This window comes from Oncorhynchus mykiss, chromosome 23 (assembly GCF_013265735.2).
Source record: "Oncorhynchus mykiss isolate Arlee chromosome 23, USDA_OmykA_1.1, whole genome shotgun sequence".
NCBI lineage: Eukaryota > Metazoa > Chordata > Actinopteri > Salmoniformes > Salmonidae > Oncorhynchus > Oncorhynchus mykiss.
In genome coordinates, this window is record NC_048587.1 from 30,410,998 (window position 1) to 30,433,217 (window position 22,220).

At 43.1% G+C, this 22,220-nt stretch overlaps 1 protein-coding gene across 4 annotated transcripts in view; it reads right to left on the reverse strand.

Moving 5' to 3' along the window:
- Positions 1 to 22,220, reverse strand: part of LOC110502559 (attractin-like protein 1) — a 349,969-nt gene that overhangs the window by 256,929 nt on the left and 70,820 nt on the right. For all 4 annotated transcript variants that reach the window (XM_036960140.1, XM_021580677.2, XM_036960141.1 and 1 more), the window contains exons 6-12: positions 21,994 to 22,168; positions 21,589 to 21,676; positions 15,958 to 16,213; positions 13,189 to 13,372; positions 11,766 to 11,920; positions 5,248 to 5,332; positions 4,626 to 4,837 (exon numbers count right to left, since the gene is read on the reverse strand). In XM_036960140.1, coding sequence (XP_036816035.1) covers positions 4,626 to 4,837; positions 5,248 to 5,332; positions 11,766 to 11,920; positions 13,189 to 13,372; positions 15,958 to 16,213; positions 21,589 to 21,676; positions 21,994 to 22,168 — 1,155 coding nt within the window. The remainder of the gene's footprint in view (positions 1 to 4,625; positions 4,838 to 5,247; positions 5,333 to 11,765; positions 11,921 to 13,188; positions 13,373 to 15,957; positions 16,214 to 21,588; positions 21,677 to 21,993; positions 22,169 to 22,220) is intronic.

Here is a 22,220-nt window from a genome sequence, read left to right on the forward strand (position 1 = left end):
CGGTGATGCAATCGGTCAGGATGCTCTCGATGGTGCAGCTGTAAAACTTTTTGAGGATCTGGGGACCCATGCCAAATCTTTTCAGTTTCCTGAGGGGGAAAGGTGTTGTCGTGCCATCTTCACAACTGTCTTGATGTGTTTGGACCATGATAGTTTGTTGGTGATGTGGACAGCAAAGAACTTGAAACTCACAACCCGCTCCACTACAGCCCCGTCGATATTAATAGGGGCCTGTTTGGCCCTCATTTTCCTATAGTCCATGATAAGCTCCTTTGTCTTGCTCACATTAAGGGAGAGGTTGTTGTCCTGGCACCACACTGCCAGGTCTCTGACCTACTCCCTATAGGCTGTCTCATCGTTGTCGGTGATCAGGCCTACTAGTTTGCTGACGCTGTTGTGTCGTCAGCAAACTGAATGATAGTGTTGGAGTCGTGCTTGGCCACACAGTTGTGGGTGAACAGGGAGTACAGGAGGGGACTAATCACGCACCCCTGAGGGGCCCCCGTGTTGTGGATCAGCGTGGCAGATGTTGTTGTTGCATACACTCACCACCTGGGGGCGGCCCTTCAGGATCCAGTTGCAGAGGGAGGTATTTAGTCCAAGTGTCCTTAGCTTAGTGATGAGCTTTCTGGGTACTATGGTGTTGAACGCTGAGCTGAAGTCAATGAACAGCATTCTCACATAGGTGTTCCTTTTGTTCAGGTGGGAAAGGGCATGGTAGAGTGCGATTGAGATTGCATCATCTGTGGATCTATTGGGACGGTATGATAATTGGAGAGGGTCTAGGGTTTCCGGCATGACGGTGTTCATGTGAGCCATGATAAGCCTTTCAAAGCACTTCATGAGTGCTACGGGGGGAGGGGGGTAATCATTTAGGCAGGTTATCTTTGCTTTCTTGGGAACATGGACTATGGTAGTCTGTCTGAAACATGTAGGTATTACAGACTCGGCCAAAGAGAGGTTGAAAATGTCAGTGAAGACGCTTTCCAGTTCGTCCGCGCATGCTTTCAGTACACGTCCTGGTAATCCATCTGGCCTTGTTTCGTCTGAGGGCATAGCAGGATTTCTTATAAGCGTCTTGCTCCTTGAAAGCGGCAGCTCGAGCCTTTAGCTCGGTGCGGATGTTGCCTGTAATCCATGGCTTCTGGTTGGGATATGTACGTACGGTCACTGTGGGATGATGTCGTTGATGCACTTAATGGTGAAGCAAGTGACAGGTGGTATACTCCTCAATGCCATTGGATGAATCCCAGAACACATCCAGTCTGTGCTAGCAAAACAGTCCTGTAGCGTAGCATCCATTGGTAGGATAGTCTTAATCGTAGATCGGACAAAGCAGTATATCCTTTGCATTGGACTCATTAAAGAAATAATCTTTATCCAGTTTGAGGTGAGTAATCGCTGTTCTGATGTCCAAAAGCTATTTTCGGTCATAAGAGATGGTAGCAGAAACATTATGTACAAAATTAGTTACAAACAATGTGAAAAAACTAAAACTAACTAACTAAAATAGTACAGTTGGTTAGGAGTCCGTAAAACGGCAGCCATCCCCTTCGGCGCCGTTGACTTAATCAAGAAAAACAAAAAACAGGGTCGTCATGAAAATGCCACCTGCAACACCACCTTCTCAGTAGGAAAACAAAAAGGTAGATGGGTCTAGCTCAATATGCCTTTCATTTCTATTTGCCCTGTAGAGCCAATTTCAACTCATACCCTCCATGCCAGCAGCCACTGACAAATGAACGGATAGAGAAGGACAGAGGATAAACTGTGATAATCTGTCATCAATTAGTCCTTTAATTAGTTAATCACCGGTCGGTCCAATTCACCTCCGATAACACTCTAAAACACAATACAGGTGTTTCTGCAACCTTGTGAGTGTATTTCCAACATAATTGTATTTGCCTCCGAATGGGATAATTGTGTTGGTCCTGACCTTTTGTTCCCACCACTATGTACACAGGCCTTACGAGGAATCAGAATTATTATTACTCTCAAAAAGGGTAATGATTCATACAGCACAGTATAATAGGCAGGTAGGAACAAGAGAGTTTGATGTGAAATGAGGATTGGTTCCATCATGGACGGCTCAACTATAGAACCTGTAACTAGGGCTGTGGGGTTCACAAAATTTTGTCAGCCAGTGATTGTCAAGCAAATAACTGTCGGTCTCACAGTAATTGACCGTTAATTACCATAAACACAATTAGCATCTCCTGGCTTCCACAAATAGCCTACAAGCCACTGATGCAGACCTTCGGAACATCTACATTTGAAAAAGTAATACATCCATGTAATGTAGCCTACACCTTCACAATAAATCCATGTAATGTAGCCTACACCTTCACAATAAATCCATGTAATGTAGCCTACACCATCACAATAAATCCATGTAATGTAGCCTACACCTTCACAATAAATCCATGTAATGTAGCCTACACCATCACAATAAATCCATGTAATGTAGCCTACACCATCACAATAAATCCATGTAATGTAGCCTACACCTTCGCAATAAATCCATGTAATGTAGCCTACACCTTCATAATAAATCCATGTAATGTAGCCTACACCTTCACAATAAATCCATGTAATGTAGCCTACACCTTCACAATAAATCCATGTAATGTAGCCTACACCTTCGCAATAAATCCATGTAATGTAGCCTACACCTTCACAATAAATCCATGTAATGTAGCCTACACCTTCGCAATAAATCCATGTAATGTAGCCTACACCGTCACAATAAATCCATGTAATGTAGCCTACACCTTCACAATAAATCCATGTAATGTAGCCTACACCTTCGCAATAAATCCATGTAATGTAGCCTACACCTTCGCAATAAAGCCATGTAATGTAGCCTACACCTTTGCAATAAATCCATGTAATGTAGCCTACACCTTCGCAATAAATCTATTATTTATTTTAGACAGGTCTAAAGAAGCATGATATGAAGAAAATGTCTATTTCAGAAGAACAGAATAGCATACTCTGAGTAGTCCTTATGTTAGGTCCTGATGTGGCTATGCCAAATGGCTGTGGGCTACACTTAGTTCATTTAGCAGACAAGATTTGCTTAGAATTCCATGGCATTATTTTAGAGTATGAAGAATACAATTGAACAAAGCTGAATAAAAAAATACATATTTTCTCCAAACAATTTGAGGGAGTGCGCACATGAAACAAAGAAATAGGTATTCCTATATGCTTAATTTAGAGTTATGAATGTAACTTTAGTTAGGCTACATGTTTTGATTTTTAATACATTGTAAGGCTACATGATGCGACTAATGATGATTTGAAAAAAGTAGCTTGAAAGTGTGTGCGCAAACTGTACACACTACATCAGTCACTCATTCACAATTTGACAAGCACTTGATAATGCCTATAATTTCACGGCGGCATCCCCTTGGTGTGGCCATAATGCACTTTTTTTTTTAAATCATGCCGTTTTATGGCCAGTGGCCGCTGTGCCCTTCTCCCTGAGGTGCATATTATAGATATTGGAAGAAATGTCCACATTTACTTTTTTGTCAGCCAATAAGATCAGTAGGCCTAACGAACAGCAAAAGCACTAGCCTCTGTCAATCTACTATCCCCCATAATACAAAGGTCGACATTCTATTCTGTGTGAGAAATAAATATTCCAAAGATAGTTTTGGGATTCGATAGATCCCAAATTAATACCAATAGAATCAGAATGTTTAGCTTAAAATGTTGATAAACTATTAGGCTATTTCTTCACATTATAAATGCAGCAATGCGCACATGTTAGTAGGCTATAAGCGCGAATGTTCCATTAGCAGAAAACACCATTATCAAAAGTGACCACAAATGCAATTATGCATGTAATGCTTTTATTATAAAGGTGCATTTTTATGGTGAAAATGATCTTCCCCAAACAGGCACTGCTTATGTATGCCAGTTAGGCTCTACACCCCTTGTAAAGCGGATTATGTGCTTAATTTGAAGTTATTTGGACACTTTAGTTGTGATACAAACCTTATTAAAACATATAGGCCTATGGGCTAGACTACATGATGTGTGCGAATATGATTTATAATTTTTATAATTTTTTCTTATGCTGGGCATCATTCACAACAGATCATATATAATTCACAAGTGAATTTTGTCATCCATCAGACTATTCTTGATTTAATCTTGTCTTTACATATACTAAATAATACATGTATGAAATTTGTTTTGATTTAGAATGGACCATTATCATGCACCTGTACCGAAGCAGGGGCAGTGGATTTTTTTGTTGTATTGATGTCAGAGTGATTAGAAGGACAATAGAGTGCTGAGTACCAGGCAGTTAGCAAGTTTGGTACACTACTAATGACCATCAGCAGCATCCGAGCTTGGAGAAGCCTAATTACCGTGACTAAAGGTTACCGTGACTAAAGGTTCACGTGGCATTTGACTGCCTTCATCACTCGTGACCGCCGGTGTGTCGGTAATACGGGCACCGCAACAGCCCTACATGTATCCATTAGTCAGCTAACTACCAGAGGGGGAAGCGAAACCGACCCTCCCCCATGACAAATATGCAGATAAAAATGTGTCAACACATGTATCCTATGAATACAGAATACAGAGCAATGTCATGCAACACGTACTGGTGCGTGGTGGGCAGAAGAGAGCGGGCAAGCTGCCGTTGGCATGGCCGGTGTCCCAAGGGACACAGTGGTCCTTGAACCAGACACAGCGGATACCAGGGCCAGCGTTGGCACAGCGCTGCTCCTCATCGAAGGCCTGGCAGCTGGGAGGGGTGTAGACCAGCACGTCATTCAGCAGCACACCAGAGAAGCCTCCAAACACATACATGGACCTGGGGAGAGAACACGATCACACTTTATTTTGATAATCCATCTATAGATGCTCTGCAAATGGTCATACCATCAACAAACAATCTGTTGATAAGCAACTGCTTGTTAAGGTCATGGTAAGGGTTTGCGTTAGGCTAAGAATAAGGGTAAGGGTTAAGGTTAGAGTTAGGGCAAGGGTTATGTTTAGGGTTAGGATAGGAGTTAAGATTAGGGTTAGTAGATAGTTGAAATGTTACTGCTAGTCTGTAGAGCATCTACAGATGAACTATCCAAATGAAGTGTTACCGAGAACACAACGCAGGAAGTACACATCATTACCAGGTAACACTGAGGAAACTGATGTCAGGAAACTGTGAGATAAAAAAATAAAAAAAGTAACGGAGGAGCATTATAGTGGATGTGAGTGACTGACCCATTGCTGACAACAGAGGTGTGGCCAAAGCGGTTGACATCACGGTGGAGATCTGGCCTGGGCAGGACTTTCCATTCATCACAAGCTGAAAAGAACAAACATGCACATGATCCGTTTTTGCTTCAGTAGAAACGTGTATCAAGCAAACAATACCCAAAATTGATACCTCCACTGCGACTCTAGACCAACTCGATGTCCTTGTGGTTAGAGTGTCCGCCCTGAGATTGGAAGGTTGTGAGTCATACCAAAGGCTGTAAAAATGGGTCCTAATGTGTCTCTGCTTAGCACTCAGCTAAGCAGTGCTAAGCAGAGCAGAAAGATTGGGGTGAAGGCCCTACAATAGACTAGCATCCTTTCCAGACGGTTGTACTTGTACATCAAGCTGCCTCATGCTACAGAAAAGGGAGATAGGCTTCTGCCCTATGAGCTGTTCTGGTTATTTACTGCGACTCTCCCTCCACACCATACTCATACTATCACCAGCAACTGTGACAGGCAACCCTCTGGACTCCAGATTGAGGGGGAAAAGTTGTGTTCCTTTCCTGCTTGGATTTAATTTCAGTAGGCCTGTACCATACCACCCTACTGCACACATTGAAACACAGAATACAGTAAGTACCAGAGCCACTAAGACAGAATATCTGTGAGACCTGAGACTGGGTACACACACACACCACGTCTGCACAATTGCACACACACACATAATCTACAATGGAAGTGTCAACTCTACATTATTAAAACGTATGAGAATCCTTTGAACAGAGGCTGTGGAGAATGGCCTGTATGAATATCATGGTCCCCTATAGAGCTGGGTGTGTCAAGCCCAGCAGTGATTAACACTGTGTGTGAGCATAGCAGAGCACTAGGGGCCATACCCTAGAAACAGGGCCATCATAAACAACTAACTGCAGCTAGAAAAGATGCCTTTTACGATTGCATAAATAACCATAATTAAAGTTGAATCCACTGCAGCTGCTATTAGACAATTCTGGGGTGGTGGTGGTGGGCACACAGCGCCTTAATGGTAGTTTGATTACCAATCTCCTAGGACCCCGGTCAGGTACCGCACTGATCCGTGGGTAGGCTACAACAAGTCTACCTGGAGCAGCTCTGACAACACAGCCCACAATACAGCTAGACAATTTGTCTGTCAGTGATTATCTACCATTCTGCTCAGAGCAAACAAATAATAACAGAGAGAAAATGATAGTAGGCAAAGCCGATTTCTTCACTTTGTTAATATCACGAGCCAAATCATGTTAAATTGAGAGAGGTACAACGTTCAGTTTCCTCGCTGTTAGTGGGATCCTCGGAGAGTATAAACGCCAACCTCTTAACATAATGTCTTTGAATTGTTTATTATGTGGCTGCCTCTGAATATGACTTCACAAACCAGTTTAACCATCCATTGATCTTGTCTGTTGGGGATTCTAGGCTGTGGTTCAGAGTAATGGCTCTAAGAGCAATCACGATCGTGTATTTTAGCATTTCATTTTACAGCTTTCTGATGCTTTACAACCCACACGTCCACTATTGCATTAATATGTAAATGTGCCATTTACCCAGATTAGTTGTCCAATATAAACTGTGCTTGGGAGTTAATTGTGCAGCCAGGTTGCAAACGACCACGCAAGTGCTTGGCTAATTGGGACCGTGTTTAAAGGGAAAGACAAGTCAACAACACCAGTCCAAATCAGAAGGCGCTGTAATCACTTCCGAAAGACCAAGTTGCTCTCTGACAGGGTCATGGTGTGATCGCATTTAAACGTCAATCATTCTAACACTCTCTCTCAGCTGGTCAGACTCAGACCGACGGTACTTTGTGATAGTCGCATAAGATAGAGATGTGCATAGGTGATGCAGTGGCTAAAGGGACAGACCAAAATAAGTATTTGTGACAGACCACCAGTAGTTAAATTGGAATCCTGACGTTAACACTATCTGAGGCCTACTACCTATCCTGAAGCCTGGAGCTAGAGTGAATCCATACCCCAGACATGCACTGACAGACAGCCCATTGGGTCTTCCAACCACCTGAGGTGTACTGGAGATGGCTGGAGATGACTCTCTATAATGAAACTCACTGATACTTATCACAATGGTCCCCCTTTTTCATTTCCTCCCAGGATATTGGCAGAGGAACCATGAATAATGTACACATAGAACGGGGGAGATGACAGGAGAATCAGCAGACCAAATCTGCACCAGAGTCGAGAGTGATGGGGAAATCAAACTCATTCAAATGGCAAACTTAATGAAATGTGTTTTTGTGGTCGGGGGCTGCTTTGAGAGACACTGTCTGGAGCTCCAATATAAACAGGTCACTCTTGTTGAAGACAGCGCTGCCAGTTGCCTTTCAGGGGGTGTGGGGACAAAACATTTTTAATTAGAGTTCATTTCCCCCAAATCTAATTAGAAGTATGAAGATGGGGTAATGAGGGGGGGGGGGGGGGATTAAACGCAAATTAAAACTGCCATCTGTGTCGACCTGAATTAAATCTCTCGCAGAAGAAAAACACAAAAAGCTAATAACGCTCTCCCCCTCCAAGGTTAGCAGAGAAAAACAAAAACAAATTAGCGCTTAAAACCGTCTCTCAGCGTGCGTGGCGGGGCCGATAGAGAGAGGGAGCGGTAGAGTGAGGCCTCTTCCACAGGTGGAACTAATTAATTAGCTCACAGAGAGACGAGCGGAGACGAGAAGAAGTCATATCAGTCCATTAACTAATAAATGAGACTTTTAACACATTCAACTAGAAAAACCTGTTGACTCATCTCATATATACTGTAGTAGGCTACAATGTCTTTCAGCAATACTTGAGTAAGAAGCAACCTTCACTATAGCTATGTTTTGGTCTATAGTAGGTTCAGGCATGTTTTATAAGAAAAATTGCTCCATTATTATAAAAGCAATACAGAGAAAATGCCTTCCACAAACCTGTTCTCTCTATAAGAGGCTGATAATGGAGATTGTTAATTTGGCTCTGTAATGAAATGAGTCAACAATGTCCAGTGACAACCCAGTCCTCAGGGACTATAATGAATGACAGGTCGCCAAGAGGCCATGTCTGGCAAAACACTGGCCTATATAACGGAGCTCCAATCACAGAGATTGGTTTTGCCTGGGCTTGAGTGAAGAGTCTAGACCACATTCCCCAAGCCAAGCATCAGTCTAGCCTAACACCTTGAACATAAAACAATCAGTTGCTTTCGGATCATAAAAGTGACATTGGACTTTTTATCCATTGGGAGTGGCCTACTCAAGGTGATTGGACTGGCGATTAAAATGACTAAGAATGAAAGTTGAGCAGTGACCCTCCATGACTGCTGGAGAAAGCTACAGTCAAGTTCTTCAAACATCTCGTCCTTATCTGGATTTGCTACATCTTCTAATTAGCGGATAAACGTTCCGCTTTAATGCATTCTCTTTCTTTGAATGCATTGCTACATCTACTACCTTAATGACTCATTGACTTAATGTTGTCTCCTCTTTCTCTCTTGCTCGTCCCAATCTTGCTATTTCTTTTGTCTCCATCGCTCTATTTGAATTCTCCATCAACCCTCCCCTGCTCTCTCAGTGCAGTAAAACTTGTGAAGGGTGGCTGGTGAACAGAGTCAGGGAAGGGCTGGCTGTCGAGATTTGAGGACGCATCCCTCTCCTCCTCCCTTGCCTCCCTCCCTGTGCTGAATGTCCTGTAATGCCCCTGCAGAGTCACTGTATTCAAAACAAATATTCATAAAAGAGCAGACGCCATCTGGCCGGCTCCCATTCTGCAGCTCTTTATGGGGCGTTAATGATCCCCACTGTATTACTGTCAGCACTGAAAGGTGAGCTGTAACTCACATCCCGAGATTTCGAGTAAAACCCCAAGTAGTCCAAACACACACACACAGGAAGGCACGCACACGTACACACCCACACATAACTCTAAACCTTTAGTACTAAACCGCCCTTTCATATCTTGCAGAGGATAGCTTACTAACTCCAAAGAGGGCAAAATAACTTTACTTGACCAGGGGGTAATGAATAATCTATCATGAGTTGTTGCAGTGACCGTATTACCGCCACACCGGAAGTCGTAAGTCATGACCACAGTCAAATTCCACGTGACAGTTGAGTCACGGTTATCTCCTGTTATGCACTCTGGACATGCGTTGGTGGTACACAACTCCATAACGACCATCAGGTCACTAATGGCCTGGTACTCATGGTTCTATTGTCCCTCTAACCGCTCTGACATCAATGCAAATGCCATGGAAAATCACATCAAACACTTATCATCAAAACAGTGTCATGCTTTTAAAACTCATCGTTAGGCTAAATGTTTTGACCTCACTGTGATCGACCAATTTGAAGAAAAGAAGTTCAACAATAGGTTGAAACTGTGTGGAAAACATGGTCATTGTGGATGATGTTTCAAAGCCAAACACAACGAATTGGACAGCGCTTTCTAAGGTGACGATTCATTCAAAACATTTAAGACGTTGCATGTAGAACATCCATATGCATATATACAGTACGTTTCGTTATGAAAACATGTTACCATCGATGTTCCCGAACAGATTTCACTTGGTTTCCCAAATTAGGCGCTGGGTAGCTGCAGAAACATGGTTGGAGAGCCCATGGCAATACAGAGTTTGGGTGAAATATGTGAGTGAAATAACTGTTCTTATAAGCCCAGACATTTCTATATGCAATCCTGTGTGTGAAAGAAGAGTTTTGATGGTTGCCAATAAACATATGAGGATCCCAGATGCTACTATATTTAGGCCTATTTCTGCTCCCCTATAAAACCAGAGTAGCCTACCTGGCATGATTTAGTTTAATGTATTTTTTCCCCTGCCCCTGTTCCTACCCATTTGATAATGGGCCATTCTATATCGAAACAAATTGTACATATTAATAAAGACAATATTAAATTAAGAATAGTCTGATGGGTGAAAATATGATCACTTGATGAAAGAACAGGGTGTGCCGCCTGAGCCAAGGCAAGCTTTATTTTTATTTATTTTTATTGTAATTTCTACCCCCTTTTTTCTCCCAAATTTGTCTCATTGTTACAACTCCCCAACAGGCTCGGGAGAGGCGAAGGTCGAGTCATGCATTCTCCAAAACATGACCCGCCAAGCCGCGCTTCTTAACACCCGCCCGCTTAACCTTAACACTGTTCAACTGACAACCAAAGTCAGCCTGCATATGCCCGGTCCTCCACAAGGAGTCGCTAGAGCGTGATGAGCCAAGTAAAGCCCTCCGGCTAAACCCTCCCTTAACTTGGACGACGCTGCGACTATCTTTCACTGACTTCTTTTTGTGTGTGACTTTTTCAAATAGTCAATAGCTATAATCGCATTATGCAGCCCATATATGTTTTGATTTCTAAGACATTCTAAGGTTTCACAACTACATTTACCAAATAATAAATAACTCAACATAGCCACTTCATATGCGCACTCACTCGGGAATGAGAAAAATATCCGTTTTCTATTTTATTCAGCTAAGTTCAATAATATTATTCTTACAATAAAATCATACAGTATAAAATAATGGCACGGGACTCATAAGCATATCTTGTCTGCTAAATGAACTAGCCAATGGCATGGCGCATAGCCAAATAACATATAGTAGGCCGACTGACATTTGGTTCTTCTGAAATACACTTTCTCCATATCATGTTTCTTTAGACCGGTCTAAAAATAAATAATGGATTTATTTTGCGTTTTATTAAATAGATTTTTGCTAAACGGGTTTATGTTAATTAAAGGTCAATTACCGTGAAACCGGCAGTCATTTACATGACAATAACCGGCTGACAAAATGACATTACCGCCACAGCCCTAATCATGAGTGGTTATGACTAGCTTTTGGTTTTTGAGCTAGTTCCACTTTTTAAAGGATGTCTACTGTCACTGTTACACTAGAACGTGATCTTCTATCTCAGGTAATTGGGGCTGTGCATTCACCCCTATGGAAAGGTATCTTAGCTTTACACTTCCACTTGACTTTCATAACAGCCTAAGGCTAATGCCGTTTTTTGTTGAGGTCAAAGGTCAGTGAACACACTTTCCCTTAGGCTGCAGAATGTCACCTGCCAGTTCTTCTTTGGTTACACTCACTGTGTGATCTGTGTGGGTCCAGGCCTGGGAGGCAACTAACAGTGGAAAATGACAAATGACAACTGTGGCTTTAGGGGTCAGGGGTCAACTCTGATGTGAGTGGGTGGGTGGGCGCATGCTGGTGACAATGAAGATCACATGTATGATGTCTGCATGGAGGAATGTGTGGTATTGTATGGTAGGGGGTTGGGGTTGATTACACTTAACTATGTATGTATATGTATTGAGTGTGTAACATTTATACATGTACCATATGCCTGGAGGTTGAAACCGGTAACTTGTATTTTCAGGACAAAGGTGTCAAATATAGTCAGTTCAAAACATGAGGATTGCATCATACCAAAAACAGTTGAGGAGGGGATGGTTGTTACCTATGATTTGTCTGAATGCATATGATTGGTCCTTACCTATGTCGTAGGCCAGGAAGTCAGCCGAGAAGCACTTGGCTCCGTTACTGAGGGACGTGTCATTGTGGGTGTTTCCTCCAAACACCAGCAGAGCCCCATTGCTCAGCACTGCAGTGTGGAGGTACCGTGCCAGACCACTCTCTCTAAGGATCATCCTGTCAACACAAACACACATACACATTCACCATGCTAATGTTTTAACGTGTCAATTATGAGCATGTATGTGCGTGCATGCATAAGTGTGTGCGTGCGCGTGTGCCCATCCCTGGGTGTTGATTACAGCAGTGTGTGGGCTAGTCCGGGTCATGTGGTTTATGCAAGTGAACAGTTGGTCTGAAGGTCTCTCTCCATAGGCCAGGTCAAATACCCAGACAGACGTCATCCATAATGTGGCACCATGGACACACACACACACACACACAAAACTCTACAGGAATATTTCATCCTCTCCCATCTCCTCTGCTAGGGTCAAAGTGCACAGTCCCCACCGTCTGCCTAAGCGTCAACTGTACTATCCATAGATACAGATAGAGTATGTAGGGGTTTACAGACTTCCTAGTTCTGAAAGGGTTTGACAACTCCAAATTCCATTTCTGCCTAAGTAGCCTCAGTGTATATTCAACCTACCGACTGTAAATAAATGGACCGATTGCAATAAACTGTGTGCTATGTGTCAGCAAGCTTTGTCAAGAGGGCACATCAACTGCCTCAATAAGTTAACAGTGACTATACAACTGACATGAAAGGCAGACAGACAGAACTCCAGTTGAGGATCAACAGAGACAGAAAGACACTGGCCATGCAGACAGACACTGGTCACTGTCAAACCCAAGGGATATGTGACAGTCTGGATGATGGGAAACAGAGAGACAGTGAGAGAGAGGGGGAAGATTGAAAGGGTGTACCCTCCCCTGTCGCTCATCCATCCGTCAAGGTTCAGCGGAGGCCTCCTTTCATATCACACTGTGTATACAATCTCTGCTTCACTGTGAATCTCTCTAGCTCATCCTTCTGTATCTTTCCAGTATGCTCATGTGTTTGGTGCTGAATGTCTAGGTATGTGGACATAATGAGTACCTCCTCGCAACACAATGCTGACTATTGCATTAGTGTGCTTTGACAAATCTGCCTTTCAGCTGTCCAGCACTGAGCGTCTAGACACAGTGTCTGAACACAGGCAAGACAAGCATCTCTATGTTAAACATCTACCTAATGTAAGACGCCAAACGTCTGTACACTCGACATTTAGCAAAAAAATGCATTTTGCTACTGGGGTCACAGTTTTCTCAGGACTGGTAAATTGTTACAGCCTGTGAACTTTCAAGTGATAATGCATCTGCTGATACAAGCACAAACACAGAGAGAGACAGACAGACATGCTGACAGACAGACAGACACTTTCTGCCAACCTAATAGCACTCACCAGGTCCGGGTCTGCACCTCATAGCGATACAGCTCGTCCACCAGGCCATACTTGTTGGCAGGCAGGGCCTTGTAGCCCCCGTGGACGTAAACACACCTGCCGGAGCTGTCATACACACTGCTGTGGCCATAGCCACCCTGGACGATGGCCCCGTTGGTCTCAGGGACCTGCCAGGAGTTTGTCCCTGTGTGACAGAGAGGCAGAGGAGAAGTGCATCTTAGTGTGAGTGGGACAACATGATTGGATCAGCTTTGAGACATACGGTATGGAAAATAAGCGTCCATGCTCGTGAGTGTGTGTGCCTGGGTGTGTCAAATGAGAGTGTGTGTAAAAGGCTGACTCTGGGAGCCAGACCAAGCCAGCGGGCTGCTCCACCATGTACTTCAAGTCCCCTTGTGACAGATGGAGGGAGAGCTGGAGAGAGGGGGAGGCCACGAAGCATGTGGTACACTGAGAAGCAGACCTCCCAACTCCCACAAGTGAAGGGAAATAGAGAAAGTGAGAAGTAGATAATGAGGGAAGGTCAAACAGTTTACTGACAGTTTGTCAGGTGAGCTATTTCCTTCTTCCTTTCACTTATAGAAAGTCACCTAAAAGGTAGACTCGACTTTCTAAATGGTGACACAACTCTCTAAATTTGATGAAATATCACAATATCCATTGTGCTCCAAATAAAACTAATTATAGGAAAAAAACTGTTTGGGGGGGGGGACTAGTTTGAGATGGAGAGGGAGGGATAGGGGAGAGATATATGAGGGAGGGAGAAGTGAGGGGAGAGAGATGAGGGGCAGGGAGAGAGGGAGGTAATAAAGTGAGTTTCCTGTAGAACTCAGGCACATTAATTGTCTTCTTCTCCTAGAAGGTCTTGCCTAGGTGCCACCTCCTCTTAAAGACCAGAGAGCCATCAGGTGTTTTTTGTGTGCTATTGGAGGTACTCGAGGACTGGAGTATCCAACACTGTAGATGTCCCCTCCCTCCCTCTTAAACTCTCTCCACAGGCTTTAATGTGAGCCCAGTCCAGCCTTTGAGTCTCCTATAGGCTGAAATGATTCGTAATGCAGGCATTCACCTGATTGTTACTCCTCAAAACACTGTAGCTTAGCGCCATCTGCTGGTATGAAAACCTAGGCGTTCAACAGTGGTCACTAGCTCTGGTCAAAGGACCTTGACTCTAACGCAGTCAAGAGGATAACCTTATTTGAGTCAGAAAAGGATGTTCATATGATAGGGAAGATCTACAAAACCTTGCAGAGGGCATATCCAACTGACAATCTCTTAGAAAATAATATAAACTAATATAAACTAACCAAGACTTAAAAATAACTGATGCTGGCACACAATGGAGGGAAAGTTGGAGCATAACTAACAAAATTACAGTTAACGGAAATGTAAACTTAATCCACTATAAGCTAATGTATATGATTTATTATACAAGAGACAACATTCACAAATTCTACAGCACAACAGCAGAGTCGTGTCTTAAGTGTAAAACTAATAATGACTCAATAATCCATGCTTTCTGGGAATGCTATAAATTCCGGAAGTTGTGGGCGGAGCTAGAAAGTTGGCTGTCAGAAGTATTACAATGTAAACATACTTTTAATCCGTCTGTCTAAGTATTTGGAGACATGGCATTTGGGGGTGTAGTGAGACACCCGATTGGTTAGACGATTCTCTACTTATCAATCGTCTTGAAAAAAAGTATACTAAAAACTTGGAAATCAATCATCCGCCATCATTAGCACAATGGGGAAAAAATCGAATGATTTATGATTTAAATATTGAAAGTACATGGGCTACGGAGAGAAACAAAATGGTTCTGTTTCAGGCCATATGGAGGAAAGTGATGCGCGAGCTGGAGATGGGGCTGTGTGCTAGTGGGTCTGGGCAGGTGTGATGTAGTTGATGTTTGTATGATGTTGTCATTTGTATGTGTATGTTGTGTGTTGTTAATAAATTATCAAATTCAATCTTACAAAAAAGATCAAAAAGATACTGTGGGGTGTATACGTGTCTGTATATAGACGGTAAGTGTACTTGCCATCATAAGAATAAGACTGCCACAGAGTACTATGCAGGTAATGGTGCTACAAAAGTTTTTTTTAATGGGAAAAGAGTTATCTGGGTAAACATTAAAGATCCTGAGCCTTCCATAAATAGATGAGAGACAGCAGCACCCAAAGATGACCCCAACAACAATGTATTAATCGTTGAGCACCATGAAATGAATACAACGTTGTTGAGGTCATCTGAGGATGTTGATGTCTCCTTGCCTATTTTGGAATGCTCCGAAATCTGCCATCGGGTACATGTGGAATGTAAATCTGAAATCATTCATGGTAGCCCAGTGGTTAGAGCGTTGGACTAGGAACCGGAAGGTTGTAAGTTCAAACCCCCGAGCTGACAAGATACAAATCTGCCGTTCTGCCCCTGAACAGGCAGTTAACCCACTGTTCCTAGGCCATCATTGAAAATAAGAATTTGTTCTTAACTGACTTGCCTGGTTAAATAAAGATAAAATAAAAATGGGGATTATTCATCATGGCTGTTAACACCACTTAACAACCCAATTCTCTGATTCTCTTGGCTCAGATATATAGCAGGCTAATGGAGGGTGGACTCAGCAGTGCACTGATTGATTAACGTCAGACTGAGACAAATCAATTGGTTAAGAAGACAGACAAGAGAGATCAATGGATGGATAGATGGAGGGACAGACTTCATTCACTCCTTCATTTGATTCATCCATACATCCATTATTGGACCTACTGATGTTGTACTCCTGCACTTTGCTGATGTAGCTGTAGACGGGTGAGTAGCCGAAAATGATCACCATCACCAGGTCCCCATTGGTCAGCTCAGTCAGGTGGGCGGAGTGTCCCTCCACGGCGTAGGGCTGTCCCTGGACCAGGCTGCTCGGGGTCCTCAGGGACCAAGTTCGACTAGGGATGTTAAAGACCCACAGCTCATCTGTCACGTTGCCTGAACCGGCCTCCAGCTTCCCCCCATACATGTAGATGTCGTCCTGAGGAGAGGGGCAAACATCAGAGACATGAGATGACAGAGAATATGTGTTAGAGATTGTGTTTATATTTGTAAAGACAGACTAGATTAAAGGGGTTTCTATCACCGACTGCCCTCGACAATATGTCTGCTCTGTGCATGCTTGTGTTCAGTATGAGAAGAAGGCGAGACAGTGTGTGTGTGTGTGTGTGTGTGTGTGTGTGTGTGTGTGTCTAATTGAGCTGCAGGACCTTGAGCTTCTCCATAGTGTGTATCAGTTCTGCCAGAGTGGGAGCTGGACCCCAAATACACCCCCAAATACACACACTTGGTATAGCTACGTTGCACCGTGAACAATCAATAAAAAAGACTACTGCTACAGCCTCACACTGCAGTCAACCACTGAATCACCTGATACTACAGATAACAATCAACTACCTTAACCTGTTAGTTATGCAACTAAAGGCTTTTAGAGTATATGCAACTAAAAACCTACTACAGCCATTGCAGTGATCTAAGATAGCAATACAGTCACACATGCTATGGCATGCTGTTTTTACAGTGCAGACTACTACTCTACTGCAACTCTCCATTTCCTAACCATAAAGCAACATATTGTACTGTACAGTCAACCTAGAGGAGCTCCACCATCACAGAAACAAAGAAGGGAACATCCTAGCACAGGTGATACACTGTGTTGCTACACAGCACGGGGCCAATTATACCGTATCCCTGGCCACAAACACATCCCACCAGGGAACCAACTGCCTTAAGCGCCTCAATGTATTTTCTGTCAAGGAAATCTGCTTATCTTACTTGTAAATTACCGCAGCACGCACCGCAGCACCCACCTGAATCACGTTTCACTAATCTCGGAAAACCAGAACTAACATCTTGCATAATTGTGTAAAATGCTTAAGTAAGTTCTGGGGAGAGATGTGAGGAGAAAGATATTAACGCGAAAGATACTCTGCAAGTTTCAGGCTAGTCTATGAGCCAAACGTCCCCTCCCCTTCCGAAACTCGAAAGATGTGAGCACCTGCGAAATCGTGATTTGTCCAAATGATCAGTGCCGAAGAATCAGCGTACCGGAACAAAGTTCCTCGTTAGTCGTCGCATTCCCACAGCCTGTTGACTGAGCCTAATACCATTCATTTTACATGCCTCTGTCCACAAGAGATTACTCTCTCACACTCGCGAGGTCTGAGTCCTGTAGTAGAAGCAGAGGGGGAGGAAGACACACAACCAAACACACACTCCAACCCACAATTGGTAATCACAACCGGCTGGAGGGGGTTTTAACCACGGCATCACCAGCTGAGCAGCAACCACCACGCTTCTGTTTCTACCACGCCTCCCTCGGAAGCTCGATTCCCAACAAAGTGGGACTTTTATTGAAGGTGACATTTTTTATTTGTGAATACAAAATGTGAATGCCAAGCAGGGGATGTTATATAAACGATATGATCTGAATGCACGCGTAATGACGAGCTATTGCTTTGGTCGGTATTATAAAATCGATAATGGGCAAGAGCGACGGCCTATATTCCTAGCAGCGACAGATGCTTATGGTAATCTCTCAATCCTTAGAGGGGAGATAGAAAAGAATTACATATTTCAGGGTAGATGGAGGACTCTTGAATTATAGACGTGAGGGGGATGGTGTGTATGGAGGGGAGAGAGTAGGGGTGTGTGTGTGTGTATGTATGTATAAACAACAACATGCATGGTCACACCCACACATGCTCTTCTCCCTGACTCTGAAAGTCTATACTCTCATGTTCCTGTCTCTAGACTCCAGGTTTGTTGGCTTGATTTCTGTGCTGCACTAGCTCGTAGGTGTCCATTTATATGCTAATTGTGGATTGCTCCTTTCCGTATTTGGGGCCGGTGGCTGAAGAACAGCAGTCAAACAGGGCTCTTCACACCCACAGAGGAAATGAATAGAGTGAAGGAGAGGGAGTTAGACAGGTACAAGTAAATACGTCTCTCCTCCATTTCCCGGAAAGTTTTCTGTTTTTGATGAATTGACACCTGGAGACACCAGTGGTGCAGGTACACCACTGTGACTAAGAAAGGAACACTTGATGGGCTAAGTGTGTTCAAAGCAAGCACATGAATGGAACATGTGAAAGGGTATAGTGAAAAAGTGGGCACACAGCCATGACTGTCCACACATGCATGCACACACTCACACACACACAGCTTTCAAGGAGTAGTCATACCCCTTTACTTATTCCAAATGTTGTGTTACAGCCTGAATTCAAAATGGATAGAATATATGCTCTTTTTCAACCATCTACACACAATAACCAATAATGACAAAGTGAAAACATGGTTTTAGAAATGTTTGCACAAATCCAGAAATAGTATTCACATCAGAGTCAATACTTTGACGGTGATAGGCCTTTAATAATAGGCCTATTGAGCGAACAGCATTGTTTAACAAAGTAAAACAAGAGAGAAAAGCTTTTGGCAAGAGCGCATCGGCCATCGCCGGTGAGTGAGCTGCGCACCATTGGGTGAGTCAGTGAATCTGGAAAGCTTTTTTAGGACTATAATATGTGTCTCCACACGACTAGGCTATTGATGGATTCAAGAGACAAGGTCGTTTTTATTGATCTCAGATTCTTAGTTTGTCAGTGTCAAAGTAGCCTGTCCTTTCGATAATTTGTGAGGCATTAAACAGAGGTTTCTGAGCTACTGGATACGGCGTGCCTGGCACCAACAATCATACCTACGGTGGGGTAGTCATGACATTTTGTCAGCCGGTAATTGTCACGCAAATGACTGCCGGTCTCATGGTAATCGACCGTTAATTAACATCAACATGTTTATCATCTCCGGACTTCTATATAAGCTGATGATGTGCGCCTTCGGCACATCTACATTTAAAGAAGTCTAATAAATCAATTTAATACAGCCTACACTTCAAGAATAGTATCCACTATTTATGTATTTGTGAAAAGGCCTATAAACCTGGGAATGTCTTCGAAATCAAAACATATGGGTTTCATGATGGGACTCTATATTTTGCAACCTTGAAAAGGTTGCAAAAAAAAAGGCATGCGCTCAAATGCATTGCTGCTCAGCTTGTGTGGCAAGCAAGTTAGCGATATCTAATCAGTGGACGATGGAATTAAAATGACAGAATTCAAAATGAAATGATAAAGAAAGGCTACAGCGACCAAAAGCCAACAGGTACACACCGACACCGCTATGCCTCCACTCCCTAATAACCTACAGATGCTCCCTCTGTGCCTCTCTCTCTCGCTCTCTCTTTCTGGCTTAAATTTAATAAAGTAGCAAAAACAATTGGCTTTCAGCTCTTCCCTTACGGGGATCCGACCGGTTGTTCTTTAGGTACTTTCAAAGGGGGTTTTAAAAATGAATTCATGCATATTGGGTCCGGGGCTCCCTTTTGGAATGGGAGCTCTAACTCCCATCACCATTTGTCCTCATCATTCATATTATTCTAATTCCAGAGAGCACTGAGTACCAGGCCATTAGCGGGGGCCATTCATTTGCAGTTTTGGATAGGATTACCGTGACCAATGGTCACGGTTTGGTGTACCTAATAAACTGGCCTCTGAGTGTACAATTATCTGTAAGGTACCTCAGTCGAGCAGTGAATTTCAAACACAGATTTAACCACAAAGACCAGGTAGGCTTTCCAATGCCTTGCAAAGAAGGGCACCTATTGGTCGATTGGTAAAACAAATAATTTAAAAAAAGACAATGAATATCTCTTTGAGCATGGGGAAGTTATTCATTAGACTTGGATGGACTTGGATGGTGTATCAATACACCCCGTTACTACAAAGATACAGACATCCTTCCTAACTCAGTTGCTGGAGAGGAAGGAAACCGCTCAGGGATTTCACCATGAGGCCAATGGTGACATTAAAACAGTTACAGAGTTTAATGGCTGTGATAGGAGAAAACAGGATGGATCAACCACATTGTAGTTACTCCACAGTACTAAACTAATTGACAGAGTGACAGAATAAAAAGTATGCTTTCCACCAGACACTGGGAGATTAATTAACCTTTCAGCTGGTCAATAACCGAAAACAAAAGGCCAAATCTTTACTGGAGTTGCTATTAAAGATTAATGGGCAAATGTTGATCCAGGTGTGGAAAGACTCATAGCTGTAATCGCAACCAAAGGTGATTCAACAAATGATTGACTCAGGGATACTTATGTCAATGAGATATTTATGTTTTTAATTTTCAATACATTTTCAAAAATGTCTAAAAACATATTCTCACTTTTCCATGATGGGGCATTGTGTGTAGATGGGGGAACACACAAATATATTTCATCCATTCCTACTTATATCAGCACAATCGTAACAACATAATCAGTACGTAACTTCTATTCAATCAAATAAGCCATAACAGGTCTTCTCATTGACCTCCATACAAAAATTCCACGCTTGGTGAGCGAGAAAAAAAAATGAAAGAATGACGCTTGCTGGAGAAGACAGAATTTGGGCCCAGTCATCTCTCTCGCTTCGCGTCTTCGTCTGTCTGAACTCATGGCTGTTTTATTCTACAATAAAAATATCAACCTCTGTCCCAAACACAGACTGCAGCTTAGGCTAGCTCTAAAACCAGTAAGTGGAAGTATGTTAATATATGGAACCTTTAGTATGTGCAGCTTTTTTTAACGACAAAACAATTAGTGAGGTCTTCCTTGGAGGTACCATTTTAAAGCATTCTAAACTGCAAGTAATGTAGTGAGTCGTTCCAAAATAAACTTCTCAGCCTTTCTAGCCATAACCTTTGAGCTGTAAATACTACTTCCAATCAACTCACGTAAGCAAAGCTGAATCGCCTTAGGTCAGCAATCATAGTAAGACATCAAATATAAAATCAAGTTTAGTAGTAAAGGAAGAGTTTAATGTCACACATACATGCCAGAGGCAGCCATTCTATTTAACAGGGAAGGTCATTCAGACAGACTCCTATAGTTTCAAGGGGAGAAGAGGCAGAGCAGGCCTTTTAAATGTGGTCATGCTTGTTTCCCCTAGTGAGACAAAGTGTCAGTTAGCCGAAGCAAAGCCTGCAGCCCTTCTGCTCTCTGACAAACCCTGAGGTCCCCACATAAATCTTACTGCAATGTTATCTCTACTCAGACCCAGGGAGGCAATCCTCTTAGCTCCCTCACCCAACACAGAGAGAGAGAGAGAGAGAGAACCCTATATAAAATGTACACAGTTTATGTGTGAAGGAGAGAGAAAACCCCAGAGAAACAGAAAGTCGGAGAGAGAACCCTACAGTATATAGATGTATAGAGCCCTATATAGGTGTATGGTACCAGTTGATGACAGAAAGCTAGATGGAAGGAACACATCCACCCTGATAGTGGGCTGTGACCATTAGCTGCTTTACCTGGTAGAGAGCCAGAGAATGGCCATATCTCTGCAGAGGACCACTATTGATTGGCACCACATCCCAAGTGCTGCTCTCCATATTATAACTGCAGAGAGGGGGAAAAAAGAGTCAGGCCTGGGAACATTCAACAAATAGATAGATAGAGAGTGGAGGGAGAAGTTAGTGATACAGAGAGATATTACAGGGAAAGGGAGACAAAGAGAGATGAAGTAGGAGAGAGGAGAGAGAGAGAGTTTTGGAGCAAAAGACCCACAGAGAGAAGGCAAAATGCCAGGAAGGAGAGAGACAAATATATAAGAGGTAAATAGACACAGAGAGATGAAGAGAACGATGGGAAAAGACAGACAGGCACACAGCCAGACAGACAGACAGTTCCAGGCCTCTCTTCCGTCAGTGCCTTACTTGAGCACCATGTGGAAGGAGCTGTAGTTGAAGGTGTATCCTCCAACGACCCACATGAGTTTCCCGTGGACCACACTCTTATGGGAGGCCCTGCCCAGAGACTGTCCGAAGGGCTTGACGTTGGGCATCACCCAATAAGACTCTGTGGATGGTACTGACAGAGCACAGTCTGGACCTGGAGAGGACGACAACACATGACTCAAACACATGACAAATACCTACAAATA